Genomic DNA, 27,768 nt, shown 5'->3' with positions numbered 1-27,768 from the left:
CCGCCCCTCAGTGCTCAGATTTCCCTCTCAGTTTATCTAGCCGTTATCACGGTGCTGCCCAGCAAAGGCCGATCATGTCAGCGGTGTGGAATTACTTCAAAGTTTCTGATAAGGACATCAAATTTGCGATTTGCAGCGTTTGTTCAGCAACACATTTCAAGAGGGGGTATGGTGCCGAACGTCATGTTTGATACTCCACATGAAAACACAATAGGGGTGGAACGCTACACAGAAGTCATGGTTCGGTTCATACCTCGGTTCAGACGTCGCGGTTCGGTACGAGTTCGGTACAACTCGGGGGGGGGGGAATGACATAAGAAATGACTAAGAGACGGGTCAGTGATTGTGAATGTGTGATTGTGTAAAGGTGTTCACGAGATAGATACCAACCTTTAGTGAACTTGTGAATTTTGCCAGCCGTCTTCTCTCCTTTATGGAGACAGACGCTGTGTGCACGGTGGGCTCGATGGTGTTTTAAGCCTCTAATGTCGCCTTACAGGCAGCTAACCCTCACCTTAACACCAAGGGGGTAAGCTTCTCCTCGTACCGCGAACCTCTTATAGCGCCATTTTGATGCTAATAAGCCATCACCTCCCGTTAGCATTCCATTGACTGCCATTCATTTTGGCGCCACTTTGACAGCGAATAACTTTACATCTGAAGCGTTTAAAGACTCTATTTGTCCATTGTTTATTTCTAAAGAAACACAACAATGTGTAAAAGGCTCCATTACCTTGTACCTCACGTTATGGCCCCGTAACAGACGTTTTTGTAAAAATAGGCTAACGATTGTGTCATAACCATGAGACTTACTGTCACATAGTAGAGGAATTACCGTATAGTACAGGAGAAGCTCGCAGAGAGTTTCGACTTACATTAGCTGTTTAAGTTTAATTACTGATGTTAACTAGCATTTTAGTTAGCCTGTGTCCATGTTATCTCCTTACATATACCTACGCTCTCCGTCGCTGCAATATTAGGAATGATTGAGATTTCTCTTGGCACAGCTACCAGAAGACTTACAACTTTCAGACACGTTGCTCACGTCACATTTACGTCGTTTCTCTCAGTTGGAGGCTGCGCAGTAATGCTCGGCGCTCACCGGAAAAGTGCTTCTAATATCCTTCACTGGTCTCCGTCCAGAGCAACGGGATCTGTTGGTCCATTCTTATATACTGTATGCTTAACACTAACATAACTTCTTTGACATAACCATTGCTGCGCTGCCTGGAAGGCAACATTGGGGGCTAAAAACACCAAACACCGCACGGTGGGAGGAGCTGTGTGTGTGTATGTGAGCGAGACACAAGTGACAGAGAGACGGAGGAGAGCAGGGAAAGGAAATGCAGAAGAACATGTTTTAAATAGCGTTTAAAAAAAATAATTATAATGAAACGCAATGTGCGGCGGCCAGTGTTGATAGTGAGGCGCACTGCCACACATTAGTCTATGTGTGGGAAACACTGATGTCTCAGGCTGTACCACCTAGTGTCATGCAGTCTCTCCTCTGAGCTAGCTGCAACAGCCTGAAGTGTGTAAAGTAAGATGTAAACAATAAGTAACCCAAATCTTCTCCAGACTCCATCTGTAACTTGTAAACAAAATAAGACAATCAGCTATAAAACAGAAAATACAGCATCTCTGTTCTCTGCAAAGACAAACTAAATTACCTGATTAATGCAACTTTCTCACGGCGTCTCCCGGCCATTTTTCACCGCAGAAAGCTGGAAAAGTACCACTAATCTACAACAGCAGTCTTATCCACTACTCTCTTGCCTGTACTACTGGAACTGACTGGTCTTCTAACTGTTGTGGGTCGCCACCACTCGCCATGCTCGTCCTTAGTGCTGCTATCTCTGACTCACTAAAACTGCATACATAGGCAGAGATCGGCTACATAGGCAGCGCGCCAAACAGCTTCAGAGCCAAGGTGGGGCTACAGATTAGGTGTCCCTAAAGAACCCGCGTATCTAACCGTAGTTCCACATTACATTAGTTCCGCATTACATTAATTAATTTGCACGCAAGTTTTATTTATTTTTATACCCTGTATTCTCCGTGTAAATTCATGAACCGAACCGTGACGCCCGTACCGTTTCGGTTCAACACGAATACATGTACCATTCCACCCCTAAAACACAACATCCAATTCAATATGCATCAAAAAATCTGTTACATTTGATTGTTACAGAACTGAATAAAGAATAATTTATTTAATATAATTTTTTATATATTGTAAAATTTTGGTGAGTTACTTTCAATAAGAGTGTGATCATTTTATTGGTTTGTAGTTTTTTCAATTCAGATTCATTAAATTCATTAAATCATGAATACAAATATATATATATAAAAAAACTAAAATTATTTTAAAATGGGTTTAAAAAATAAGTCCGTTTCGGTTTTCGGCCCAGTGCATTCTGAATTTTCTGTTTTGGCCCAGAATTTTCATTTCGGTGCATCACTAGTTATAATAGTTCCTTTTCAAAGGATGTTAAAGAACTTGGGTTAAAACATGATGTACCCTATGTATACACTATAAACTTTAAAACCATGTTCATCTGTATTACCTATATTGTTTCTCTGTACGTGGGTGGGAGTTTGGGGAGGAGAAGGAATAAACCACTGTGCCGGTTGGCTGGTCATGAAGAGACTGTCTGCTTTCACCTGTCAGCCTCCTTAATGTGGAATTACAGTGAGTGGGAGGCAGCAGTAGGGTGAGTGGGCAACACATACAGTACAGGCTGTTAGCACTGAACCATACAATGTATTCAACATTTTTACATCACAGGAGGAGAAAACAGCTTATTGTTCCCAGTTGTGATAGCTTGAGCCCGTTTTGTTTTAAAATGCCCACTACGGTGACTATTGAACAGATATATTTCTAAAGGAAAAAATATTTACCTCTTATGTAATTACTAGAGGATTTTTTGAACATTTCATTCTTTTTATGTCTTGTTGAGCATTTAACACAGTTGTGAACAGCTTCACAATCCTTTATGAAGAATACAAGAGCATGTTAGTTACCACCTTTAAGATTTGACACGCTTCTTAATATTTAGTATGAAAGACAGTACAGTCCATGTAAGAGTTTTTAACCTCTCAAGGTTCACTGTACCGTGGACGGCACACTTTGTGGCTGTGGCGTCGCTGTAACCTCCACTCATAAACGTTTTTAGAACTTTAAAGCATTAAATCTTCAAAATATACAGCCGTGCGACACACCAGTTGAAAGCTTAGTCTCTCATGATTCAATTAAGCCCACACACAAAGCCAATAGATGATTTATAGCAGTTATGCAACTGCTACAAAGTTAAAGAAAATAAAACAATACAGCCGTAAACTGCGCAGCTGGTGTCTAGAATCGAGAGTGCATCCATACCTTTTTTCCTTGTCCCTTTAGCCACAAAGGAGTATTTAGCCCAAAATGTTTTTTTCATAAATCCCCAAGAGTCCAAGGAAATGGAATATCCAAAACGAGCTGTTCGCCTCACAATGTTGAAGTTTCTGGCCGAATCACAATGGAAAAACGCGAAACAGTTCTTCATTTCCGCACTTCTAACGCGGCCTCGCTTCTCTCCCGAGGCTCCTACATGCTCGATGTGGGCGTCACTGTATTCTCTGAGATCTAAGGTTTCCATAGATACCTGGTATGAGCCAATCCGTCCAGGTTTGCCTGTGTTATCCCCATTGGATGCCGAGGATGCCTCTGACACCATGTAAGCCTCACGTGCATTCGAGCGACATTTGCTCGGACCAGTTTAAATGCTATAAGACCTGTCTACATTTTTAGCCAATGAGCAGACAATTCGATAGACACCTAATTTGACCCTGAAATTTTAACCCCGTAATGGCTGGAGCTGTGTCAAAGCAAAAACAGGGCCTCTTATAAGCATATCACACCCTGTGCAATTTATAATTACTTATTTCTATATTTTTATGTATATAGTTATTTCAAGTATGTGTGTGATTGATGTGGGTGTGTTTGTGTATTTGAGAAGTGTTTTATTTTGTACTTTATTGGCTTTTTTCTTTGCACTTTTCAAATTGAAATAAGAAAAACGGACAGACATATTGACACATTGACATTGAGTCTTTTGGCTTCTGGATTTTTTTCTGTAGTAAGCTGAGACATGTGGCTATGGCATTGGTCTATCTGTATCTTACCAGATGTGTTTACAGCAGTGTATTTTAATCATTTTACAGATGTATGACTTGGACGGAAATAAAAACCCTCCATTCTAGCCTCTGTAACTCTGTGGCAGTAAGGCCTAGAATCACCCTGACACTTGGAACAAAAACTTGAGACTGTCAGAGTGTCAAAGTATATGGGAGCTGTACCACTTTTAATTTGGGTATGACGTTTAGACCAAAAAGCATGAAATTTCAAGCGTTTTTTAAGAGGTTTAACAGATTTTTTATTTTAATTTATTTAAAGTAAGGCTGTGTGTTGCTACTTTTTCAATAAGGAACACACTGTTTATAGCACCAAGTATCAACAAATGTCAATTACTAAAAGGATTAGCACTGAATTCCTGGTCAGCTTGTCAGTCGTGTTTGATCAGATATTTCCTCATTTAATCATAGTTGTGTAAACATTATTTTATTATTATTTGTATTTATGTATGTAGTCAAAAATCTTGTAGGGCTGATAGGATAACATTAAACAAGGACTTATTTGTGAAATGTGGCTTATTTTGTGATATGAAAAAAATGCCTCTGGCCCCTGCATTTTCTTAGAAATATCTAGACCCTGTCATTCCCCACCTGTCCACCAGATGCCCTCAGAGTCTCCCACCCTTTGTCAGTCACCTGAGCCTGCTCCTCTCCTGTGCCTCTCTCTCTCATTAAGCTCCAGTTTCTATTTACTGCATACTTTCATATACCTATTTGCCACATTGTCTGTGTTGGTGTTCCAACCATTCTTGCATGTATGCATCTTATTCTTATATCTTTATTTAGACCCACTGTTTTTTTGTTGTTGTTTTTTCTTTTTACAAATTTGTATTCATTCATAACATACATACAAACAACAACAACGAAGACAACAACAACAAAGACATGTGACACCCCTCCAACCCGCAGGACTTGCAGACAGATAGCACGTTAAAGTTTAACGTTAAACGTTAATGTTTTTACACTTTCTGCGGCATCTAAAACTAAAGCAATCAAGTTCTTTTGTTTTGCACCTTGTAATCTTGCAACCAACTGTTCCGTGTAGAGAATATCCAAAAAAAGCAAGTAGCCACTGTTGTGTAATACTGTTAATTGACGTTTAGTCCCTTTGATTCTGCCTGTCCGCCTGTCCCCTGCTGCCCCTACCTGAGCTTTGAGTGATGGGTATTGTTAGATAATATGGTAACACTTGAAGGTATCTACATAAGAGTGACATGACACTGTCATGACACAGTCATGACACATGAACCCTAACTCTAACCCTAACCATAACTTGTCATGCCAAAACCGAATGACATTTACTAAAAGAAGCGTTATGTCATAAACGTTGATGACTTGTTTATAATGTTTATGACACGTTCATGACAGTATCATGTCACTCTTATGTAGATACCTTCAAGTAAAGTGTAACCGAAAATATTAAATATTGGTGCTACTTAGATACCTTCCAGTAGTGATCAGAGCATATGAGCGGAGTGGAGCGGTGAGAATCTCAGCTCATCGCTCACGGAACTGTTCACCCCTCCACTCCCCCGCTCAAAGCTACATCAGGCCGCTCCGCTCATTATCGCTCAGCGCTCAACGCAGTTTGCTTCGCGCTCCACTCAAATCGCCCCCCGCTCGCTCCAAAAAAGGAAAAAATCTACATGTATATCACTTTTAGCTTAGACCACAAGACAGATGGATTCTGGGTCAGGCTTGACTGAGCATGCTTCAGACTCGTGGTGTGAGCGGAGCGAAATTGGAGCGGGAAATAGAGCGACGCTCCGTCCTTTTAAAAATGCCACTCTGCGCTCCTCGCTCGCTCCCTCTCCATTCCGCTCACATGCTCTGGTAGTGATATCCAAACAGTACTTTTGTTCGAGGAATAACAGGTTTTCTACCCTTTATTTTCATTAAACCAAACATCTCGGTGCATCAGTTTTACCCTAAATTTTGCTGTGATGTAGAGGAGTACATTTTAGAACTCTAACCAAACATCTCATGTCAACTTGATGCAAAATTATGTTCAATTCCCAGCTCTGTCGGTATCACATCATATATTGCAGAGTGTTTTTACAATACCCATTCTTAGTGTGCAATTGAATCATTTTCAGGGGGGCAGTCAGGCATATTTGTTGACCTGGACTCACACTGGATACGTAGTGAAATAATTGTCTAAATGCTGATTTTCACACTTGGAAGATGGGCTGTCTGCTGTTGGCTGTTCAATTCTCCTGCTGTCTGTCTTGTCTTTTGGACTCTGCGCCCACTGTATTTCTCAACAATGTGAACATTTAGTCAGAACTTTTAAAATGGTTTGGTGTGTGTGCATGATGTGCAGATACACACACACGCTCTGAACACTCCCTCAGACTGCTTCCCTTCATGTCTGCAGCAGTGTGTAGATGAAGGTGTAGGTTAGTGACTGCATGCTGCACTGATTCAGTCTGTTGGAGTGTGAAGTTTGACAGGCAGAGTTATGAGCAGAGAAGCTAGTGGGTGACGTGTGTGTATGTGTGAGAAAGAGAATGAGACACAAAGGAGAGAATGTGGGTGTGTCCATGAGCTACAAGACAAAGGGTGTGTGTGTGTGTGTGTGTGTGTGTGTGTGTGTGTGTGTGTGTGTGTGTGTGTGTGTGTGTGTGTGTTAGATTAATCACAATTTCATCCAAGTCACAATATGGACTAGTGCAAAATCCAAATCGCAGTGGGATTGCAATATTAGGCAAAATATGTGTCAAACCATTCTGAATTAAGTATTGTGGTGCTGCAGAGACGTCCCAGCCTAAGAATTTTCTCCTACAGACTTAAGGAAAAAATCTTTGTTTGGTACAGATCCTCGCAAATATCACACTATAATCTTTTCTTTTTTAATCAAAATTAGAATATTGATACAAAATGATCATTCCCTCCAATATCATCAATCATATCGCAATCGTAATATCATCATAAATAATCACAATTAGATATTTTCTTCATATAGGTCAGCCCTTGTGTGTGTGTGTTATTTATGTAATTATGTATCTGTGTATTTAGCAATTCATTTATTTGCATTTTGCCATTGAATGACCAGTTCATATAGTGTTGAATGCTTGGTTATCGTGCATTTTCACATCAAAGTATCAAATACAGTGTTGTGAGTGTGTCAAAAGAAATTAGAATACTACAGAGTTCAACCCAACAAGCACAAATGAAAGAAAAAAAAAGTGTGTGCTCAGCTCTGACAGATTAACACAGGTATCAATATACCCATTCACTTAACAACCCCCAAAAATAACACTACAGTCATTGGAATACACTCTATAAATGTGCACCGGGGAACAAGTTAACGAAGCAGGCCAGCTGTTTACCATTAAATGTGTGCCCAAACAGCTGTAACGATAAAATGCATATAGGTAACAAATATACCGGTATATCACTGCCATTTCACAATCAATTAAACTCATCTGTTCCACAAAATTCCCACTTAGCTGCTGTGCCGCCTCCTGCATTACCAGCCCAGTTTGCTTTGTATGCAGGTCTGGCTGAAAGTGCTGCAGACAAATACGCTTTGAATACGCCAAAAATATTGTATAATATGTTGCTACTCTAATAGTCGTGCACTTTTTAAAGACTTCACAGAAGTTAGGAAGTCACCTTCTGTCATCACTAATTAATGACTAAGGAGATGCCCACTTGAGTGCTGTGTTCCCTATTTGGACTTATTTGTCTGTGTGAAACACTGCCAAACTTTGTATTTAAAACCCAGCATCTGAAACCGTTAATAAAGAAAATAAAATGTGGATATTGAAACAAGATATGAGCAATTGACAAATATTGACGACATTTCTAAGACTAATTTGCAAGACCACATATTTAACCAACACCTATAAAGATACAAATTCAATTTCCTATCGATTTAGAGTTCTGTACCTTCAAGACTCAGTTCTTTGCCAAAGAAGGTTGTTTAACTTTCTTAAGGAGACGGAGAGAGTAAAAGTGTATAAGTTGAAGGTCACCAAGGCCTTTTGCATTTGACGCCAGTTTAGATCCCATTGCATACCTGTAGTCAGCATTGAAACAGATATTGTTATGATGGTAATAATTAACAATATAACTTGGGGTTTACAGAACCATCGCATGTCAACAGTGTTTGACAAGTGGGTTAGACAAGCACATAAAGCATCACTGGTGTCCCACTTGTGCACAGTGCTCAGTGGTGTTTACTCCTGTGTCGATGCGGGAGTGCTGAGTGTTTCTCCTCTGCACCTCCTGGGCACCAATTTGTGCCAAAATTGGCCATATTGTCAAGGTGTGAGTGTGTATACTGTGTTGGGTGTGAGTTGTTGCTTAAAATAGCAGATTACGTAGATGGAGGGAACAACAAAAGGGAAATTATGTTGAGGAGTGAAGGGTTGGAAATGAGAGGGAAGAATCCACAGTATATAAGAGTTGGATGCTTTCAAGTGAAGACACCTTGATGAGAACAGATAATAAAGATAACTGATATCAGTGAGGGGGTGGTGTTCCAGCCCTGTCTCAATGGTGAGGTAACATTTAGAGATCTTAAAGGACATTTTCCTCTTAAATGTGCTACCTGAAAAAAACATTCCCTTTCGATGTGTAGACAGTTATTAGACTATGCCATGGGCATTTTAACCGGAATATCTTTAAATGCTATTCTAGTGCATTTAAATACATTATGTTAGCTTTACTTATCAAGTAATAGCTTAACTGTTACTAGGGTATTAATCAGACCCTTAACTTTTAAGGCTGTTTGTTAAAGAAATTGCATATTTTTAAGATTCTCCACACTTTTCTTGAGTAATCACACCAGTTATGTCCAATCATTGGTATACAAATCTATCTTGACTATAACAAGTACCAGACAGCTCTTATTCAAACAACCATTACTCCCCTGACACGCTTATTTACAATATTCATGATTTATAATTAGTTGTCACACATCATTTTAGCTGTGTGTCAGTGAGAGGCAGCCTTATCAACACAGTGGCACATTTCAGGAACGACCACATTTGCAGCCTCCGCTGCTCGCAAACTCTTTACTTCATTAGTGTTTCCCGTTCTATATCTCTCTTTTTTCTCCTTTCTTTTTGTTTCTCGTAAAAATAGAAATAATTGTCATGCCTAGCCACCATCTTTCTGCAGTAAAAGTGATGAATCCTCTTTCCTGCTACTAATTGCATTTTCTGCTATTTTATTTGCCTATAAAAGATTCATGTTTTGCCGGGGGGCAAGATATTCTTATTGTGTCTTAAGGAGCGGCAGAATTGGGAGAAATGGGGTGTCAAGCTCTGGTTTGGAGGGGGAATTGATGGCAGGGAGAGCACATGGTTGATGGCCTTGCTAATAGATGGAAATGAACTCTAACAGGCATCTGAGGCTACAGGCACAAATAATAAACAGGGTATGTGGCCTTGGGCTGTATTGGAGCATGAAAAATGGCTGTATCTGACTGACTTTTAATTATCTGGTATTTCGTGCATCAGGAACAGTGATGTAAATTACATGTTGAGTGTTTTTTTCTTGTTTCCTCCACATTAGTTCTTTTGTTTGGTTAATAAAACCAATACATTTATACTAATATTTGTACTCAGACTGTCCTTACCTGGTAAACAGTATTGGTTGTTTGTTGAAATGCCTTAATCCTCAACCTATGTTGATGTTTACTTGACAAAGACTTCTAGAGGCCATGCAAATTAGGACTCTCTCAAAAGCGAAGACGGAAGTATTAATGTTGTTATAGTGCCAGAAAAACTTTTACCCCTCATGCCCACTGGATGTGTCACCTTCGAGTTGCACTATGGCTCCATCACATCTCTGTCATGGCTTAAATGTACACTGCAAGTGTTTCAGAAGCAGATCATCTTTAAGCAGCCCATGGTTCAGACACATTTCCAATAATGTTTAGAGGCGTTTACTGACTTTTTGTGTGTTTTACAAGCATTTTTTAATACACTTTTGCAGCTCACCCATGATTGATGGTACAGATAGTTTGTGGCTTTGTGCAGCACACTGCCTTACCCTTATCTTGTATCTGTATTTTCTGAATATTGCATATGATATGCATTCCGTCACCTGCTTCAAGGACTTCGAAGGAGAAATGATCCCACAAACACTACAAAATCACTACAATGTCACTCTTCACAGTTGCAAGATGTTTTGGCAGTAAAATACAGCTGGGTGTGATGCTCCACTCACGTATCTAGTAGCTATTTGCAAATCGGCTAAATTGGCAGTTATTCATCTCCAGCAGTGTTGGAGCTGGAATGTGATATAGCCAGGTCTGTTGGACATGGTGCCTAGGTTAAGAGGTTGGGGTTGACAAAGTGTGTGACTTTGACATGGGAGACCATTGTTTGGTATCCATTTCCTTTCAACAGTCGACATGGGTTTATTTGATTTATTTATTTTTTTGGGGCATTTTTAGGCCTTTATTTTCACAGGACAGATGAAGACATGAAAGGGGAGAGAGAGGGGGAATGACATGCAGCAAAGGGGCCACAGGTCGGAGTCGAACCCGCGGTTGCTGCGTCGAGTAAACCTCTATATATGTGCTATGTACTGCTCTACCAACTGACATGGGTTTATTTTAACCATGACAACAGTCTTTCCCTAATCTTAAATGAATAGTTTAACACTTAGGGAAATATGCTTATTCGCTTTCTTGCCCGAAAATTAGATATGAAGATTGTTATCACCTATTAAATGTAATGTAGGTAAATATGAAACCAATAGCAGGTTACAGTAGCTTAGCATAAAGACTAACCTGCTGTAAAATAGTGATTTGTCATTTCTACACTTGAGTTTTTGTACGGATTAAACAGATTTTAACATGGTCCGTAGAGCTTCAAGTGTAAATGGATTTTGTTAATTTTGGACAGACTGACCAGCTGTTTCCTACTGTTTCCAGTTTTTGTGGTAAGCTAAGCCAACCCGGCTGCTGACGGTAGCTTTATATTTATTATACAGACATGAAAGTGGTATCAATCTTTTCGTCTAAGTCTCAGCAAGAAAACAAGTAACCCTATTTCCCAAAATGTCAAACTATTCTTTAACCTAGTAGTTCTTGTGCCTAAACCTCACCAAATCATTTTTTTCAATTATTTAACTACATTTTATGTCATTTTGTTGCATTTTTTGCATACCTCTGACTGCAACATTGCGTGCACCTGCACACTGACTGGTTCTTCTACATGACAAATGATTAATTATACAGCAAATGAGAACCTCAATATCAACCTGGAATGTGTGAAAATATGGTTTTCCCTCTCTATCTCTTACCTTTCGCTATGTTAGATTCTGGTTAAGGAGAACTTTTATTAGTGAAATAATGAGCACTGCATACTGCCCACACATTATACAGCTTTTATTCACCCTGTTGATGGCAGTCAGGCCATTCAGTGTTTGGTACAGAGGGAAGGTATTTGAGGAAGAGGATGTTGAGGTGGAGTTGGTATTCTCACAGGCTCTGTGTGAGTGTGGCTTTGTTCCAAAGTGGTGTGAAGAAGAAGAGATGGACAGAGAGAGGGGGGGAGAAGGGGGGGCACATTCTGGTGAAGGTCAGCGGGTTAAGCCGATGGGGATGCTTGGAGACGGGGCCCTGCCGAAAAGATGCTAATGCCTCAATCCATGATTCATCGCAAAGGAACCCATCACCCTGTGTGTGTGTGTGTGTGTGTGTGTGTGTGTGTGTGTGTGTGTGTGTGTGTGTGTGTGTGGTGTGTGTGTGTGTGTGTGTGTGTGTGTGTGTGTGTGTGTGTATGTGTGTTGGTGTGTTTACAATGACGTCACCCCATTGGTCCCCAGGCTGTCAGGGGCTGACAGGCAGGGGCTGTGGAGGAGCAGTGTTTTCATTTCAACAAGCCGAGTGATGGACTGCCGTAGAGGGGGCGAAGCTGCTCTCTGAATGAAAGGTGCCACGCTGTTCGCTGTGCTCATGGGAAGTGGATTTGAGTTTGTTGAGTGCCTGTGTAGTGTTTGGCGGCCACACGAGCAGCATGGCTAGACAGTCGAGCTCCCGCAGAGCACATTAGCCACTTTTATTTTTATTTCTTCGCCTACTTCATGTTCAGTGCCTGGGGCTCAAATTTCATTTTAATCACAGTTTACTTTATATAGCTTTCCACTGTTGCTGTCTCTTTCCCCAGTGCAGTCTGATGCAGATTAATTGAAGGGAGCTGCTGTGGGAGACGGGGAGATGAGTTGTAACTATCCATAAGGGCCAGAGCCCATTTACCGGTACTCTATTGGCTGCAGGAGCTAAACATAGCTTTAAAACGCTAATGAATTTGTCTCAATCTCCGCTTTAAGCTTGCGCTTACATATGGTATATTTCTTTTGTCTGTTTTTTTTAGCTTGGTTGAAGCTGCCCTAATCAATATTTTTACATTAACAAGAAATCAAATGACACAGAATTATCATTGGACTCTGCAGTTCCTCTCAGCTCTTTAAGTGTTTTTGCGTCTTTCAGCGCTTTTTTTCACTCTCATGGCTCCCGTCAACCTGGTTTCCAGCTGTGGCAACAAAAGTAGCAAACATGATGAACATAGTGACGCATCTAGCAGCTAAAGAGTCAGATATTTCCTTCAGGAGTTGGTGGAGACAAAAACAGAAATACTGTATGGGAGAGTAAATGTTGGACTTATATTCATCAGATGACACTAAGCATGACTCGTATGCTAATGTGGCTCAGTTTTAGCTGGATATGTAAAAACACACTTTATTGTGTGATAAAAGGTCATTGTTGTGGTACAGCTTGTTGCAGCATCCCCTAAGTAGGGTGACCAGACGTCCCCGGTTTCCGGGGACAGTCCCCGGTTTCGGTGACCTGTCCCCGGCTGGAGCTGTCCCCGGAAATGTCCCCGGTTTTCACTGTGACTGACACACCCGAATTGGAATAAAAGAAAGAAAACATTGACCAAACGCGCACCCTAAACGTACATGTGCCCATATTTTACAATGCTAAAATTACTGTTTATTTACATGGAGTCTGGTGGGTTTAGCGAACACAATTTCGCAAACTTTTTATGTTTAAAAAAAGGATCTTACTCTTTAACAGAAAGGTCGACCTCCTTAGAAATCCTTTCCATAATGTTGTCGGACTCTTAAAATATTAATTTGAGCCTGTCAGTGGCAAAACGAGCACTTTTATGAACGTAAATACAAGCTGGACAATTGTCCTATTAACTTACATTGTAGATTGTTTCGCCGTTTCCGACTGCAGCAATCTCGTTTAATACTGGACCAATGTCAAAAGAAAATATTTCCTCAATAGTTTTAATTGTATCCGATACTCAATGAGCTGTTGCAGAAACAAGCCCAGCGTGAAGCAATAAAGCAAAAGCTGTCAGGTAAATGTAGTGCAGTAAACATTACAACATTTCCCTCTGAGGTGTAGTGGAGTAGCAGCAGGGGCGATTCTAGGATCAGACTTTTAGGGGGGCTCAGCCCCTAATGAGAATGTGACACGGATATAGTGCATGCAAAAGTGTTAATCTGCGCCATGAAATTACCAACTTTTTCACAACCGCACTCCTGCTCTCCCTCTGACAGAGACTCAGCCAAAGGCATGAGTCTGGCACAACCACCTCAACCAGAATCTAAGCTTTCCAATGATATTAGCGCCAGTTGCTGTGACAAATGGTTTGCGAGAAAATTAACATTGAACTTACATGAAATGTTATCATATTTGCATTCTGCATACATCTCTGCACACCCATTACTCTCTGTGAAATATCTCACAAACTCTTCACTCAACACATGCATCGGTATAACAAGCGGTTCCCGGGTAATCCGGTTTTGAAATTGCAACAGAATTTCTACATGGTCTCCAACTATAGGCACAAATTATAATGTATTCTCATGTAAACTATTTATGTCAGCACAGACATTTTTGTAAATTGCTTAGCCAGTGTATCCCACCATCATGGTTATTATATTGCCAGATTCCAGACAATCCCACCTATTTATATATATATCCCACTTACAAATATGAATATATATTTCTACTGGTATGCTTCCTAGTGACATTAATGCAAAAATATGAAGAAGAAACTATTCCACCTGTGTGTGCATGGTTAAAATTTTTAAGTGCAAAATAGTTCAGGCTACAGCACAAGTATTTCCATCCATAGATAAGAATAATCAAGTCTAACCTCTGAATGTCTTTTCAAAGTGCACCAGATTGATGCATTAAAATGTTAAAATAGACAACATTTTCTTACAGGGGAGCATGCCCATGGATCCCCCTAGGGGGCCCTGGGGCAGTGTCCCCGTTTTAAGTTTACAAAGATAAAAACATTACCTGTTTGGGAGTATTTACGCTTCTGAGCTGAAAATGTCCCCGGATTTTCTAAAATAAATCTGGTCACCTTACCCCAAAGTGACCTGAAAAGTTAGCATTATATGGGACCTTTAAAAACAAACTGCCCAAACACAGTCCTAACATATAATTGCCTTCTAAAGTTGTTGGCTAAAATACAATTGCCTTGGAAATGTGTTTCTATCCAGCTGTTTGGCCTCCATGATCTCCTGAGAAAAATGCCTGGCTTTTTAGCTGTTCACCAGCTATTTTCTCACTCTCTCTGTCTGCCATTGCCGAGCGGGTACTGTAGTGTACACTGGGTGAGTTCTTTGATTAGTGGAGCTTTAATTTGTCTCAAACAATCAAACAGCATCATAAATGTGGATGATTATTTTTCTCTGCAGTGTTTTGGCAGCACAAACAGATCACACACTCATGAATGTCCATCAGTATCAGCTTAATATAAAAGTAATAAAAGAAATCCCTGGACAATGTGCAGATGTTTGACTAGCTCATTAGGCTGTGGGTAGTACTGTTCAGTCTGGTGTTTTCACTCATTAGCAAAAATGTATGCAGAGGCTAATCATCCAAAATCATGAACTTCCACTTCTTCAAGCATAGTCAATATACTTCATGATCTGTGAAATAAGATATCTATTTATATACTTTAAAAAGAAAGGAGCACTCAGACAATTTTAAATCAACATTTTTTCCCAAGAACGATTTCGGCAGTTCTCTTATGATTCTTATTAAATGTGCTTCTACTGTTTATTTCCATTTAAATTCTAACTAAAGTGGTATTTTCTATACCGTGGATCTAAAAATAAATGTGATTAACGCAAAACTATGTTTTCCCAGCGGACACTGAATCTTTGGGCTAAACAGTGTTTAGTCCCTTCTACTGAGCTTTAATTAAAGCAAAATGAGGATCCAAAAAAGCACATGAGTTATGTTACTGCAGGACAAATTCAAACCTAAAAAATTAAATTGTCCAAGACTGCATATAGGTGTTTAAGATGAGCCACATAGTGAATCAGCCTTAGTTGTTTCCCCTGAAGTTTACGGTTTGTTTGAGGTTTCCATTTGGCTCCTGGAATACTGACCCAGTTTAGTGTTGACTCTTGGTTGGCCTTAGTTGGCAAGCTACACTGAATGTTGGGTTACAACTTTGTCCCACTGGCTGTTTGTCCTGGGAATTCATAAGACCGAGATAATTATCTGCAATGGGTCCTCTTGTGCATTACAATAATCCCGTTGGAAGAGGAGAGAAATAAATAAAGACAGACAGACAGAAAGATGGAGGATCAGACAGATTGATGTTAAATAATTGCAGCCTTTTTTACTCTTAGACATTTAGGCAACCTTCCTACTTGGGCAGTGAGATCAGAGAAGAGAGATGGAGAAGGATGAGTAAAATGAGGCTAATGACACCCAACAGGGGGTCCCCTGGCACCTTGCACGTATACAGTTCATGCCAAGAGAGGGACATCTCTCAACCCTCTTAACAAGAACCAGTGCGGCTCTGGTGGCCAAGCAGCATGTGTGTACGCACATGCATTAGTGTTTTTGCAGTGCGGTCGTGCAGTGCTGCTGCCTGCATCCATAATTAAGTCCAAGACAGAACCATCAACAGGAATATAATTGGCTGGTAGGAGTCAAAGCGGGCAGGGGGTGGGGAGGCGCAGCGGAGGCGAGTGCTGCAGACTTTCCGAGCGAGAGATAGAAAAGGGAAGAAGAAGATGGAGAGAAAGCCATTTACATGCTAATGCCGTCCTCAGCCCTTCAACTGCCTCGTTGGGTACCATGCCCGCTACTCTCGAATAAGCTCTTGGCTGGCAAGCTGGTCGCCATGTTTACACAATAAACAAACAGCAATGAGGTTAAAGTCTTTTCAGGCATCTTTTTGTGCGTGTCTACAGTATTAGCAACAGTCAGCTGTTGCGTAACTGTTTTGTAGTGTCTGAAGGACTCAGCTGACTGCTTTTCGGCCTCTTTGTCATCCCTAAGTTTTTCTTTTTTTTGTTTCCTAGGCGACAGAATGGGCACCGGACGAGGAAACCAGAAGGTCCTGTCAGAGCAAAGGCAAAACAGAGGTAACCTTGACCCCTTCCCCAATTCCAACACTTCATGTCTGTTCTGCCTGGCTTACAGAGAGGCCATCTTGATATCTTCTGGCTGTTGTGGCGAGGTCCTTGTGCGCCTCATGGGCTGTAAAGAACAGCCATTTCAGACCCTTCAATCAAGAGTTGGGTTTTTTTGCAGTGAAGAGAGAGGGCAAAAGGAGGGAAAATGCACACGAGAGAGACAAGGGCAAGATAGTGAGACCCACAAAGGGACTTCCTTTCAAATATCTGATAACCGGAGCTGTAATCAGCCAGCTTATTTTGTTTATTTCGTGAGTAACTGATTGCAGCGTCACTTTTATCTCCCTCAATGCCTATAGACTGAAGGGTGATACCCAATACACATAACAATCAATTCTCTTTGAAACTTGCTTCACTGCAATTAACTCAGCTCTTTGCCACAACACAAAGCACCACCATTTACAAAAAAAATATTCTTGCATGAAAACGTTTCGTTACCAATAAATCTATGTCATGCCTTTGTTAAAACAGATTTGACTCTTTTTACTGAAACACATATTTGACTTACTGTAGAGCCTCTGTCGATGTCACAAATAGGCTTCCATTCAGCTGCAAACGAGTATTCTCATTTTTGAACAATGGACTTACAAGAGCAAAACCTGCAGACACTGAATTGCTTTGCTTTTGGTTGCATGCCAGTCTGATAGCAGAGGACTTGGTCCATTGTTCTTCTCAGCAACATGTCAAAGAATGTTTATCTTGCCACCTCAGCTTTTCTCTGCAGTACTGTACGTTTTTGAAAGCTTTCTTCTCCACCCACTTTTCTTCAGATTGAATGTCAGAACTATATCAGAGTCCTGCTGGTGAACAAGACTGAGGTCATGACCTGTGGAACCAATGCTTTCCAGCCACTATGCATCACCCGAGAGGTACGGATAAGTGTATGTTTGTGTGTGTCATTTTGTAGAAATTCTGTGAAAACACTTAACCTGCTACTGTCACTTTCTCACCCTGTCTCTCCCTTTTTCCTTCCATCTCTGAATCTTTTCATCCATTGCAGGTGGGCAACATGAGCAGTGTGCTGGAGCGGATAAACGGTGTGGCGCGCTGCCCGTATGACCCTCGTCACAACTCCACGGCGGTGGTAACAGAGAGCGGAGAGCTGTATGCTGCTACTGTCATCGACTTCTCTGGCCGTGACCCCGTCATATACCGCAGCCTTGGCGGCATGCCACCTCTCCGGACTGCACAGTACAACTCCAAATGGCTCAATGGTACAGTAGCACAGCAAGAACTTTGCTGACAATGAAAAGCTCATTTGAGTTATTATTTTGGCATTTTTTTCTGTGCTTCAGCTAATGATTGTTTTTAATTTGTGAAAAACAGCTGTCACAAGTTCCCAGAGAACAATGTGACGCTTTCAAACAACTTGTTTTGTCCAACCAACGATCCAAAACTCAAATCTATTTAATTTACAATGATATAAAACAGAGAAAAGCAGAAAATCGTCATATTGGAGACACTCAAACCAGCAGATGCATGCCATTTTTTTCACGGTAATAACGATTCATTCATTATTACATCAGTTTCCATTCAATGACTCAAGTTTATTGTAGACCTTTCAAAACACAAAGTTCTGTAAAATTTGCAGAAATACTAATGATCCAGAGTGTACTGGTTTGAGCTACAGCTTTGTTTCTCAGGGTCAATGTGTTGTCACTGTTTTGTATCAGATGTGAGAAATTCAATATTTAATTAGTAATCTGATCGGGTTTAAACTCTTGTTGGATTTCCAAATAATCCACACAATGTTAAAGCGGTGTCAAACAATCTCTGAAAATTCCTGCTGTAACATTTTCCAAGGCCTGCCTGGAGCGGCAGATGGGCCAAGTGTGCACTTTTGTTTCCAACACAATCGGCTCTTTTGTTACAGTCAAGATAGATCAGTCCGACAGATGTGTTATCATAGGATTACAGAGACTTGAATTTGGATTTGAAGTTGTGTGTGGAACACACAGTACAGGTTAGGCATAGGTATTGGTGGGATTAATAGAATGGCAAAGAACATGAAATGCTGTCAATCCTGCTGGTGTCAGTGTCAATAATCTCCCTGCTGCTGATGCTGTGCCTTTTCCTCTGAACACGCCAAAGCAGAAATCCATTCACACACATCCTGACTCCAGCAGAAATGTAGATGGACCTTCCACTGCAGGAGGCTGTAATGTACCGCCTTTGGTATGCAGAAATGGTTAGATTACTGGAATCATTACGATATACAGAAAAGCAATGTAGGAGTTATTTCAGGCAGCCATTGCTCTGGAAGTAAAGGTCAAATTTATTTTCTGCATCACAGACAATGTTAGTTGGCACTTTCAAGACTTGGATGGACATGAAACTCTTCTGGTTGAGTTATCAGTACAAAAGATGAGCAACTGTGTTAGAAAATAGGTTATTTTATTTAAAAAGTCAAAGGCAAAAGCCTGTGGACATACAATATTAAGGAGAAAAGTCCACTATAGTTCACCAGTTGCATTTTGATTATTAACACCCATCACAGAGCCTGATATTCTGTTGTGCGCTCATTTAATCTTTTCTTATTTTTGGTTGGTCAGGCTAATGCAACACCTTGGCTACGGTCCTTTAATTTTGTAATTGAGTGTGGCATATCTGCTTTCAACACATGACATGCATGGACACAGAGAAAGGAAAGAGAATTTTCCTAATAAACAACATTTGAAATAATCAACCCTAACACTAGCCCAAAGCTTCCCCCAACAAAATAATCGAAGAGAAGAACCCTTAGCAACAGGATTATTCCTGTTCATTGGAAATTGGACAAGGGCTAAAAATAAACTAAAATCAAAATGCAAAGGATTAATATTGGCATTAAAATTGAAATATAAATGTAACAAGGGCTGCAACTAGATATTATTTTCAAAAAAAAAAAAAAATTAAAAGTTGATCTAAAAAAAGAAAATGCCCATCACAATTTCCAAAAGTCCAAGGTGACATCTCCAAAATTCTTGAAATCTACACAGAACCGACATATACTGTACACATTTTCTGCTTGATAAAAGATTAATCGATGAATCCATGATCAGAGGTGTTGTTGATTCATTTTCACTTTAGTCATATGACTAATGCTTTAATCAACTGATCATCAGCACTATGTAACAAACAAATATTCACATATGTCAGACCAGCTATATTATGACGAGAAGCAGGTTGTGAAAGATTTGGACTTTACAGAGTTAAGGATGAAGGGGCGACAGGAATGGAGAAGTAAGAATAGGATCGAATGCAAGCGAAGGTGGAAGGTGGGGGAGTGAAAAGGTGTGTGTGTGTGTGTGTGTGTGTGTGTGTGTGTGTGTGTGTGTGTGTGGAGAGAGGAGGGATGAGGGAGTTGCGGGGCAGGGAAGAAGATGAGGATGAGAGGGAAGCAGGAGATATACTGAGGAGTCAGTGAGCGATGTAATTATTCCTCACGGCAGGGGGAGGGTGAAATTACAACACACATTTCACTGTGTGAAATTACAACACACAGAAATTACAACACACATATATATATATATATATATATATATATATAAATATAAATGTGTATATATATATATATATATATATATATATATATATATATATATGTATATATGTATGTATGTATGTATGTATGTATGTATATATATGCGTGCATGTATGTATATGTATATATATATGTATGTATATATATGTATGTATATATGTATGCATGTATGTATATATATATATATATATATATATATATATATATGTGTGTGTGTGTGTGTGTACGTGTGTGTATGTATCTATGTATATACACTATAGTATATGCATTTAACTGTATGCAAGATGCATGTGCTTCCATGTGTGTCCAAGTTAGTGTGTGTGTGTGTGTGTGTGTGTGTGTGTGTGTGTGTGTTTAAAAGTCAGACACACAAAAGAGCATGTGGGAGGAAAAAAGATGAGTAGCAAAGCGGATAGTGTCCTCATCAGCATAATCACAGCTGGCTGCACACACAGTCCAACACACATGTTGCACTCCAGCTACATACATTCATGGCATCACAGACTGCTTTGCCTAGTGGCTTCTGTGAGGGTTATGGAGTTGCGTTCCCGGTGGATTTAAGGTATGAATGAAAATCTCATTTCCAGCTCTAAGCCTCTCCAGTTCAGGAGAACTGAAAGGCAAGAACGGGGTCCTGGATCTAATCAATCTGTTCCCTTATTGGATTCGTAGCCCGCCAGGCGCCGACCAACTGTTTCCCATCATGCATCTGAATGACACAAGGTGCTATAGAGTTGCCTGTGAAAAAATAAAAAAAAATGTGTCTGTGTTTCTCTCAATCTTCAGAGTCTTCAAGACTTTATATGTAACAACATATTTATTATATTTCCATTATTTGCTCTCTCATCTTTTATATTATATATAATATAAAATAAAACTGAGGGAAGTAATATCCCAATCCCTGTATATAACCACGGTGCTGCTTGGCTACCAGCTATCATCCTACCATACAGTATACATACAGGTGTACGGGGTGGCCATTATAACCTGACACTTCTCAATATCACTTTGCTGATATCCTAATGCCAGCACTGTTTGCTGCTGCACATTCCTTCACCACAGTAATCTCTTCCTTATGTGCTAAGCACTTGGTATTGTTGACTTTACTGAGGTTTAATGTTTAAGTATGTGTTTATTATGGTGGATTAGTTCTCCAGCAGAATCCTTGCCTTGCTGCTCTAAGAGCTCCCTCAAAGAGCAGAGCTTTCCCCCAAAATTTAACTGTATTTTTAGTTATAAAATTGGAAGTCTGACTAAAATGAAGAATGATTAATGTGTTTATGTTTGTGTTTTGGCAACTCAATTACTTGACTCTTTGAAAAATGCTGACTTGAAAAATTAGGCGGGATGAGTTGACTTTTTCGCCTTTTTCTACTAGAAACAAATGGGACACAGAATGTGGACCTCAGTCTGATTTCAAAGTCGTGCTTTGTATGCCTATGACGGTCTGTGCAGTGCAAGGAAAGAGAGTTGACACTGAACATAATAAGAAAGTATACATTTCCTCAAACTTATTTGGAAAAACAAATTAGTAGTATAGGAACAGAACAATCTGGGTGTGGCTACCTAACCGGTTTACAAAAGCGCGCATCGAACCATCCGTCCTGTTTGGACATGACCAAGCTATAAAGCAGAACCCATCCCCCTATCATTAATGGTTTATTTTTGCATTCATGCAGAATCTGTTTATGTGAATATGAAATAGCCTCACTCTTTAAACTGCATCTGTTTTTGATCTAAAATTGTCATGCAATGTTAGTGATGGCAGCGCCTAACCAACCTGCCGGTTTGAACAATCTGTTTACCACTCAGCAGGGTGCTGGAAAAACTCATCACATTTGCACCCACACAGCTTCAGTAATAATATGCGGAATCTGTCAGCTCCACCTGCCCTTTGCCTGACAAACGTACAGTACAGTATGCATAAACAAAGGTATGTAAACAAAGAGACTCTGATGTGTGTCCACATAGCAGCTCAGGCATGCTGTATACACCCACATTATCACTTATATCACATACTTAAAAACAATTGGCTTCTTCCTATGGCCTTTAGCTGTATGGAAAGTAGCACTAATGCGTTACGATGGTTGAGTCTTCAGCATCATTTACAGTAATTGTCCGTGACCCAACAGGTGTAACACCACTCACTTGTTCATCTGCATACTTATTAGCACCAATTAACTTCCTGAATGGGGATGTACATTACAGTTGTTGTTTTTGTCACACAAATCAATTAAATGATACCTTTGTGTGTCCTGGATAATAATCATTATGACAACAATGAATCTGCTGGGCTTTTTGTATTTTCTTTCTTTAATGCCATTTTTGCCTCTGATATAATTGCACTTCATCTATATATTAATTGCAGGAACGTCTGTCTGTCTGTCTGTCTGTCTGTCTGTCTGTCTGTATGTTATGCGCATATCTCTCGAACCGTTGACGTTGTTTGGATTAGAAATGCAAAAGATATCGTTAAATAAATGTATATAGGTAAAAGAAGCACACATTGTCTTTTGCCGCTCTAGCTGCTGGCCACTCCCCCTCTCACCCTGAGGACCAGAGACAGAGAGCAGCGGAGCTTTGGCAGCTAAAATGTGACATACACCTCAGACCCACAAAAATGTGCAAAGTTACACTACTTTGGATTGTCTTTGACTTTGAATAAACAAACGACAATTCCCAAAATTAAGGATGTTTCAGAATCCCACACATGCTAAGCACAACCAGCTACAGACAACAATGGCAGCGAGATGTATCTGTATATGTGTGTTCGTGTTTGGGGGCGTGTTTGGGGGGAGGATATCCTGCACATCACACGCAGACGCCACATGCAGAACGCTTTACAACAGTGGGAGGGACTCTTTTCCTGCTATTCTTGTGTTGCTGTAAACTGGCAGAACATAACGTAATCTCGGAGATTACTCCTTCACAGCGCTGTGCAATGCAAGAAAATCTCAGAGCTGAACCGGGCAGACACATCAGTTTTCATCAGGCTCGCCCTGGGTCGGGTTAATTAACTTAGGCTACAACACTAATAACATTACCGTCGCCAAAATACCCCCGCGAATCAAATCCATACTTCACCGTTAAACGTCAAGCCACTAAACCTGTATGGAAATGAACACCTCTGCTGAAATGTTAAATTTGTTAACGATCATACGACACGAGACAACGTCTCTCTCTCTCTCTCTCTCTCTCTCTCTCTCTCTCTCTCTCTCTCTCTGCGTGCGCGTGCACACACACACACACACACACACGGTCCGGTTCTGGTGGTTGATGAACGCAGATATGTGCTGATTAGCTCTCATAACAGGCCAGATGGGTAGCACACTGCCATGAGTCCATGACGCCTAATGTCTGATTACTCCACATTTTCACATTTTCATTGTGATATTTTGTGATTACATTCTGAATCTGCAACGTTCTCTGTCAGGTAAATACAGTAGTACAATGTCTTCCTCTGATGTAGAAGTAGCCTACACTGTAAGTTAGTAGTAGGGTATACAGTGGAGTTGCATATTAAGTGGTTTGGGGTCCTTCTGTAATTAATTTTGGGAAACAATTTGGTTTTGAAGAATTCTACAAGCAGCAATACCACAGGCCAAGCAATTGCCCGTTCCAAACAGGCACATTTTCAACGCTCGCTCCAAATTCTTGCAGTATAACTACGATTACAGTGATTATAGTTGCAAAAAGATATGAACACTCCCCCAGCTGATTGTCTTTGTTAAAAAAAAAAATGGTGCCTTCACCATGCAGTTGGCGCAAACCACGGGTTGTTTTTTTATTAGAGATGTGAAATGGAATAGGGAGGCTGCTGTAGCTGTGTGGACAGCGGTTTTGTCTCTTCCTGCTTCTTTTCAAAATCGTATCGTACCCCTGAGGCACATTCCATCATAGCTGTTAACAGGTCATCTCCTGCTGTGTGCATGATTGTGTTTATAACATCAGCATTTCCCTTGTTTTTTTTGTTTATCGGTGTGCATGCATCTGTGCAAATTAAGGTTTATTCCTCCATTTGTGTTTGTGTTTTTGTTTGTGTTTGTGCTCGTGCAGGTAGGTCAGTGTGTGACATCACTTACAACAAATGGGTCCCAGTGGAAAACTGAAGCAACAGCAGCACAGGAGTATTTTCTGTTTCATCATGTCTGCACACGAGTAGCACTTGGCTAAAAGAAGAAAACTGATCAGTAGAAATAGTAGAAAACAAAACTTCAGTGTGATGAGGCCACAGTCAGCTCAGTGTCAAAACAGCACCGTGGATCTTTCTTCTTTCAGAATGATCCGTTTCAAAATACAATTACATGTGAACAATGTCACATGGAGGGCGTTATTCTGTACTGTTACTTCAAATCTTATTCTGACTTCAAATTTGATATTATAGGTCAGCTTGATATTGACTTTTTCAAGGACTTAAACAGATAACATGCTGGCTGACACTAACTCAACTTCTATCTTTTAAAGGATTCTTTCTACCCTAAAAACTAGGCAGAATTATTTATTTATTATTTATTTAAGTATTTAAAGTCATTTTCTTTGACTTTTCCAGAATTAAAGAAATAATAGAATATAGCTCTAATGAAAACTTTCAAAAGACAGGCTGCTTTTGAGTATTTTAAATGTTTGTTTTTTTTATGCTAAAATTCCACTCACTGTAGTTGTATCGAGGTGCCTCATTATAGTCAAAAGGCCCCTGGAACCCCTTCAAGGACCCCTAGTGGTCCTCGGCCCCCACTTTGAGAACTACTGCTTTAAGCCATTACAAAGACTTTTTATGTCAAACCTGCACAAATATAGACGTTAAAATCAGTCTTGATGTGTTGGATGCAGGACTAACGTGGACTTACAAGTTTAAGCTCTTTTTTTCCTGCACGCTCACAGCAATGAATTATTATTCAGTGATGACTCATGTGTTTACAAAGGATGACAGTAACGTCCAGTTCAAACTGTTATTCAGTCTGCTTTACATGATAACCCAACCAGCAGAAAGGGCCATTAATCATCTGCTGTGTCACCCAGGGCAATAAAAGCAGCATGGCCATCCAGTTAAACAGACATAGCTCCATGGATTTACCATCAAAACATCAGACGGATTTATTAGTAACCATTTTTTATCTTCTCTCCTCCTCCCTCTGCACCCACTCCTTTCATTTACACATTTGACATTGATGCTCTTTTCCCGACCATCTTAAACAGGAGTGCAACACTAGAATTTCAAAGTTTTTATTGCAATCAATATTAAGGAGTACAGGGGTCAAAGCAACAACATCCAGAAGATAAATGTTGCAAATATTTCTGTTTCCCTGGAGTCACTATGTAATGATCCTCTCCCTCCCTTCTCCTTCCTCCCGGCAGAGCCCCACTTTATCTCAGCTTACGACATCGGCCTCTTCACCTTCTTCTTCCTGAGGGAGAACGCAGTGGAGCACGACTGCGGCAAGACAGTCTATTCCCGCGTGGCACGAGTCTGCAAGAACGACATCGGCGGGCGATTTCTCCTTGAGGACACCTGGACCACGTTCATGAAGGCGAGGCTCAACTGCTCCCGCTCCGGGGAGATTCCCTTCTACTACAATGAGCTGCAGAGCACCTTCTACCTGCCCGAGCAAGATCTCATCTATGGCATCTTCACGACCAATGTGTGAGTACACACAAATGTATTACAGCACTGCACTTATTTACACATGCATGAGAAGGATTTTTTTTTACCCATGAGGTTTCTGATGTAGGGAAATGGAAGCATACTTGACCATCTTTATAGTACTGATCTGTGGATATTACTGTGTGCAATGGAAAATCCCTGTACATGCAGCTGTGTTGTTTTCATGTTTTGATGCACATGGACATTTTTCTTAGATGTTTAGTTGAAACATTAGGGCTCCTCTTGCACTTGATGCTCAACCTGTTGAATGCGGCGCTGCACTCTGATTTGGGGCTGGAGGTCTGCATGGCAGCCACTTGTTCAGCCATCTGCATTTTGTTTACAGATTTTTGCACTCCACTTCATTCATACCTACTCTGAAAAATAATTAGCCACACAGCTGAACTGTAAGCTGCAATGTTGGCATGAAAATCTTCGGCTTCAGCTAAAGTTATTATCACCGTAATAACTAACTTAACAAAATTTTGCCTCGACAGTTGGTTGTTGACGTTAACGAGGTTTGGAAAAGGTGTTTTCGTTTTAGTACATACAATACTCTTCAGTATGGGAACACATGCCAGAGTTTCCGGTAAAAAAAATTGGTGCCGGTCATGTGACCTGTACGGTTTCAATTTTCCGGTCAGAATGGAAAAGTTCCGGTCAAATATTTTCCGTGTTTTTTCGCCAGGGCTTGGGCTTCGACTTTCCCGCTTGCTTGTCGCTGTTTGTTGTAAATCTGCGCTTGTCTTCTGCATTCAATCAGAGCGAGAACGCGACATGTAGTTTTCTTTTCTACATTCTTAAGTCATTTCTAAATGAAAAAAATAGGATTGTTCATTGTTTTAATAGGACAAGAGATCAGAAAATCACTGTAGCCTATTTTAACACAATTGAAATTGTGCAGAGGGAATTATTTCCACCGGAGACAATTAGAATTTTCGGTCATTTTCTTTCGGTCAATGAAACTCACACATGCACACAAAACTCTTGGGTTTCAGCAAGTATTCTTCCTGGAAAATGGGAGTAGATGTTGATTCACATTCCTGTTAATAAAGGGATCTCAGTTCCCAGTAATCAACCCTAGTACAGATCCCTCCACAGTTTATTATATCTGTGAAGACAGACATGCACACACAAATGATTTGTCAGCCTTGTTAATTATTTAAAAGTATCACTTATTACTTATTTAAAAATGTCTACTGCCACCTTTTAATATTGCTCCTTTGTGAGCAGAAATCTATTAAACATTTCCTTTACATCCCACACATTTGCAATTGCATACTTTCTTAAAGGGCTTAGATTAGATGATTAATTTGAATAAGCATGAGTGGTAACCGGATACAGTGTCTATATCCTGCATTTGTGCTATAATTTAAATAAAATGAAATAGCAGGGGGAATACTTCAAGCCAGAAACTTCCTGACATTTATCATCTAAATTAGCTCAGTGTGTGTGGATGATGATGAAAACAAATTGGGGAATGAAGGAGGGAATACTTTCAGACCAGTTAATCTTGAGTCTGCCATTTAGCCTCTGTTATGTATTTAGAGTGACAAAATATCTACACAAATGTAATTAGCTTTTGTTCATACACCACAGGACAAACAGAGGACCAGACAGTCCTTAAACGTCTATCCATGCATTATTTTACTTTACATTCCCATCACTGTTGAAAGAATGAACAACCCCACAAAAACAAGCTGCAGCTGTGCTAAAGAGCCCTTTTAACACCAACCAGAATATTATTGTGGGAACAGTGACAAACGCACACGCATCAAAACACTTCAACTCCAACTTCTTTTAATTTAGACCTCAGATTTCATCACTTCATAAAGTTTGGTACTCAGACATTTTCCCACCTATACAGAGAGAGACAATTTTCCAGCGTTTAGAGCCGCCGCCTGCTGCTGCTAATGATCAGTTTGGATGCATGCAACTCTCAGCCAAGCTGGATATACAGCCTGACTCATACTCCCTCTGGTGTTTGATTGCTCCAGGT

General features: G+C 40.3%; 1 protein-coding gene and 1 long non-coding RNA gene across 8 annotated transcripts in view; one reads left to right on the top strand and one right to left on the bottom strand.

The window, feature by feature from the left end:
* Positions 1-27,768, top strand: part of sema5ba (sema domain, seven thrombospondin repeats (type 1 and type 1-like), transmembrane domain (TM) and short cytoplasmic domain, (semaphorin) 5Ba) — a 198,142-nt gene that overhangs the window by 103,870 nt on the left and 66,504 nt on the right. For all 7 annotated transcript variants that reach the window (XR_004109298.2, XM_031324031.2, XM_031323963.2 and 4 more), the window contains 4 exons: positions 16,492-16,554; positions 17,376-17,474; positions 17,606-17,819; positions 25,484-25,769. Coding sequence is in view for 6 of the 7 variants with exons in the window: in XM_031324031.2 (XP_031179891.1) it covers positions 16,492-16,554; positions 17,376-17,474; positions 17,606-17,819; positions 25,484-25,769 (662 nt within the window). In the remaining variant the exon portion in view is untranslated. The remainder of the gene's footprint in view (positions 1-16,491; positions 16,555-17,375; positions 17,475-17,605; positions 17,820-25,483; positions 25,770-27,768) is intronic.
* Positions 216-18,045, bottom strand: LOC116034394. The gene is made up of 3 exons (XR_004101080.1): positions 18,035-18,045; positions 15,639-15,641; positions 216-293 (listed from the first exon to the last, which is right to left on the bottom strand). It is a non-coding gene; the product is annotated as an uncharacterized LOC116034394 (long non-coding RNA).

Source organism: Sander lucioperca, chromosome 8 (assembly GCF_008315115.2).
Source record: "Sander lucioperca isolate FBNREF2018 chromosome 8, SLUC_FBN_1.2, whole genome shotgun sequence".
Taxonomy (NCBI): Eukaryota; Metazoa; Chordata; class Actinopteri; order Perciformes; family Percidae; genus Sander; species Sander lucioperca.
The sequence above is the reverse complement of the archived record's forward strand: the minus strand, read 5'-3'. Positions and strand labels throughout refer to the sequence as shown.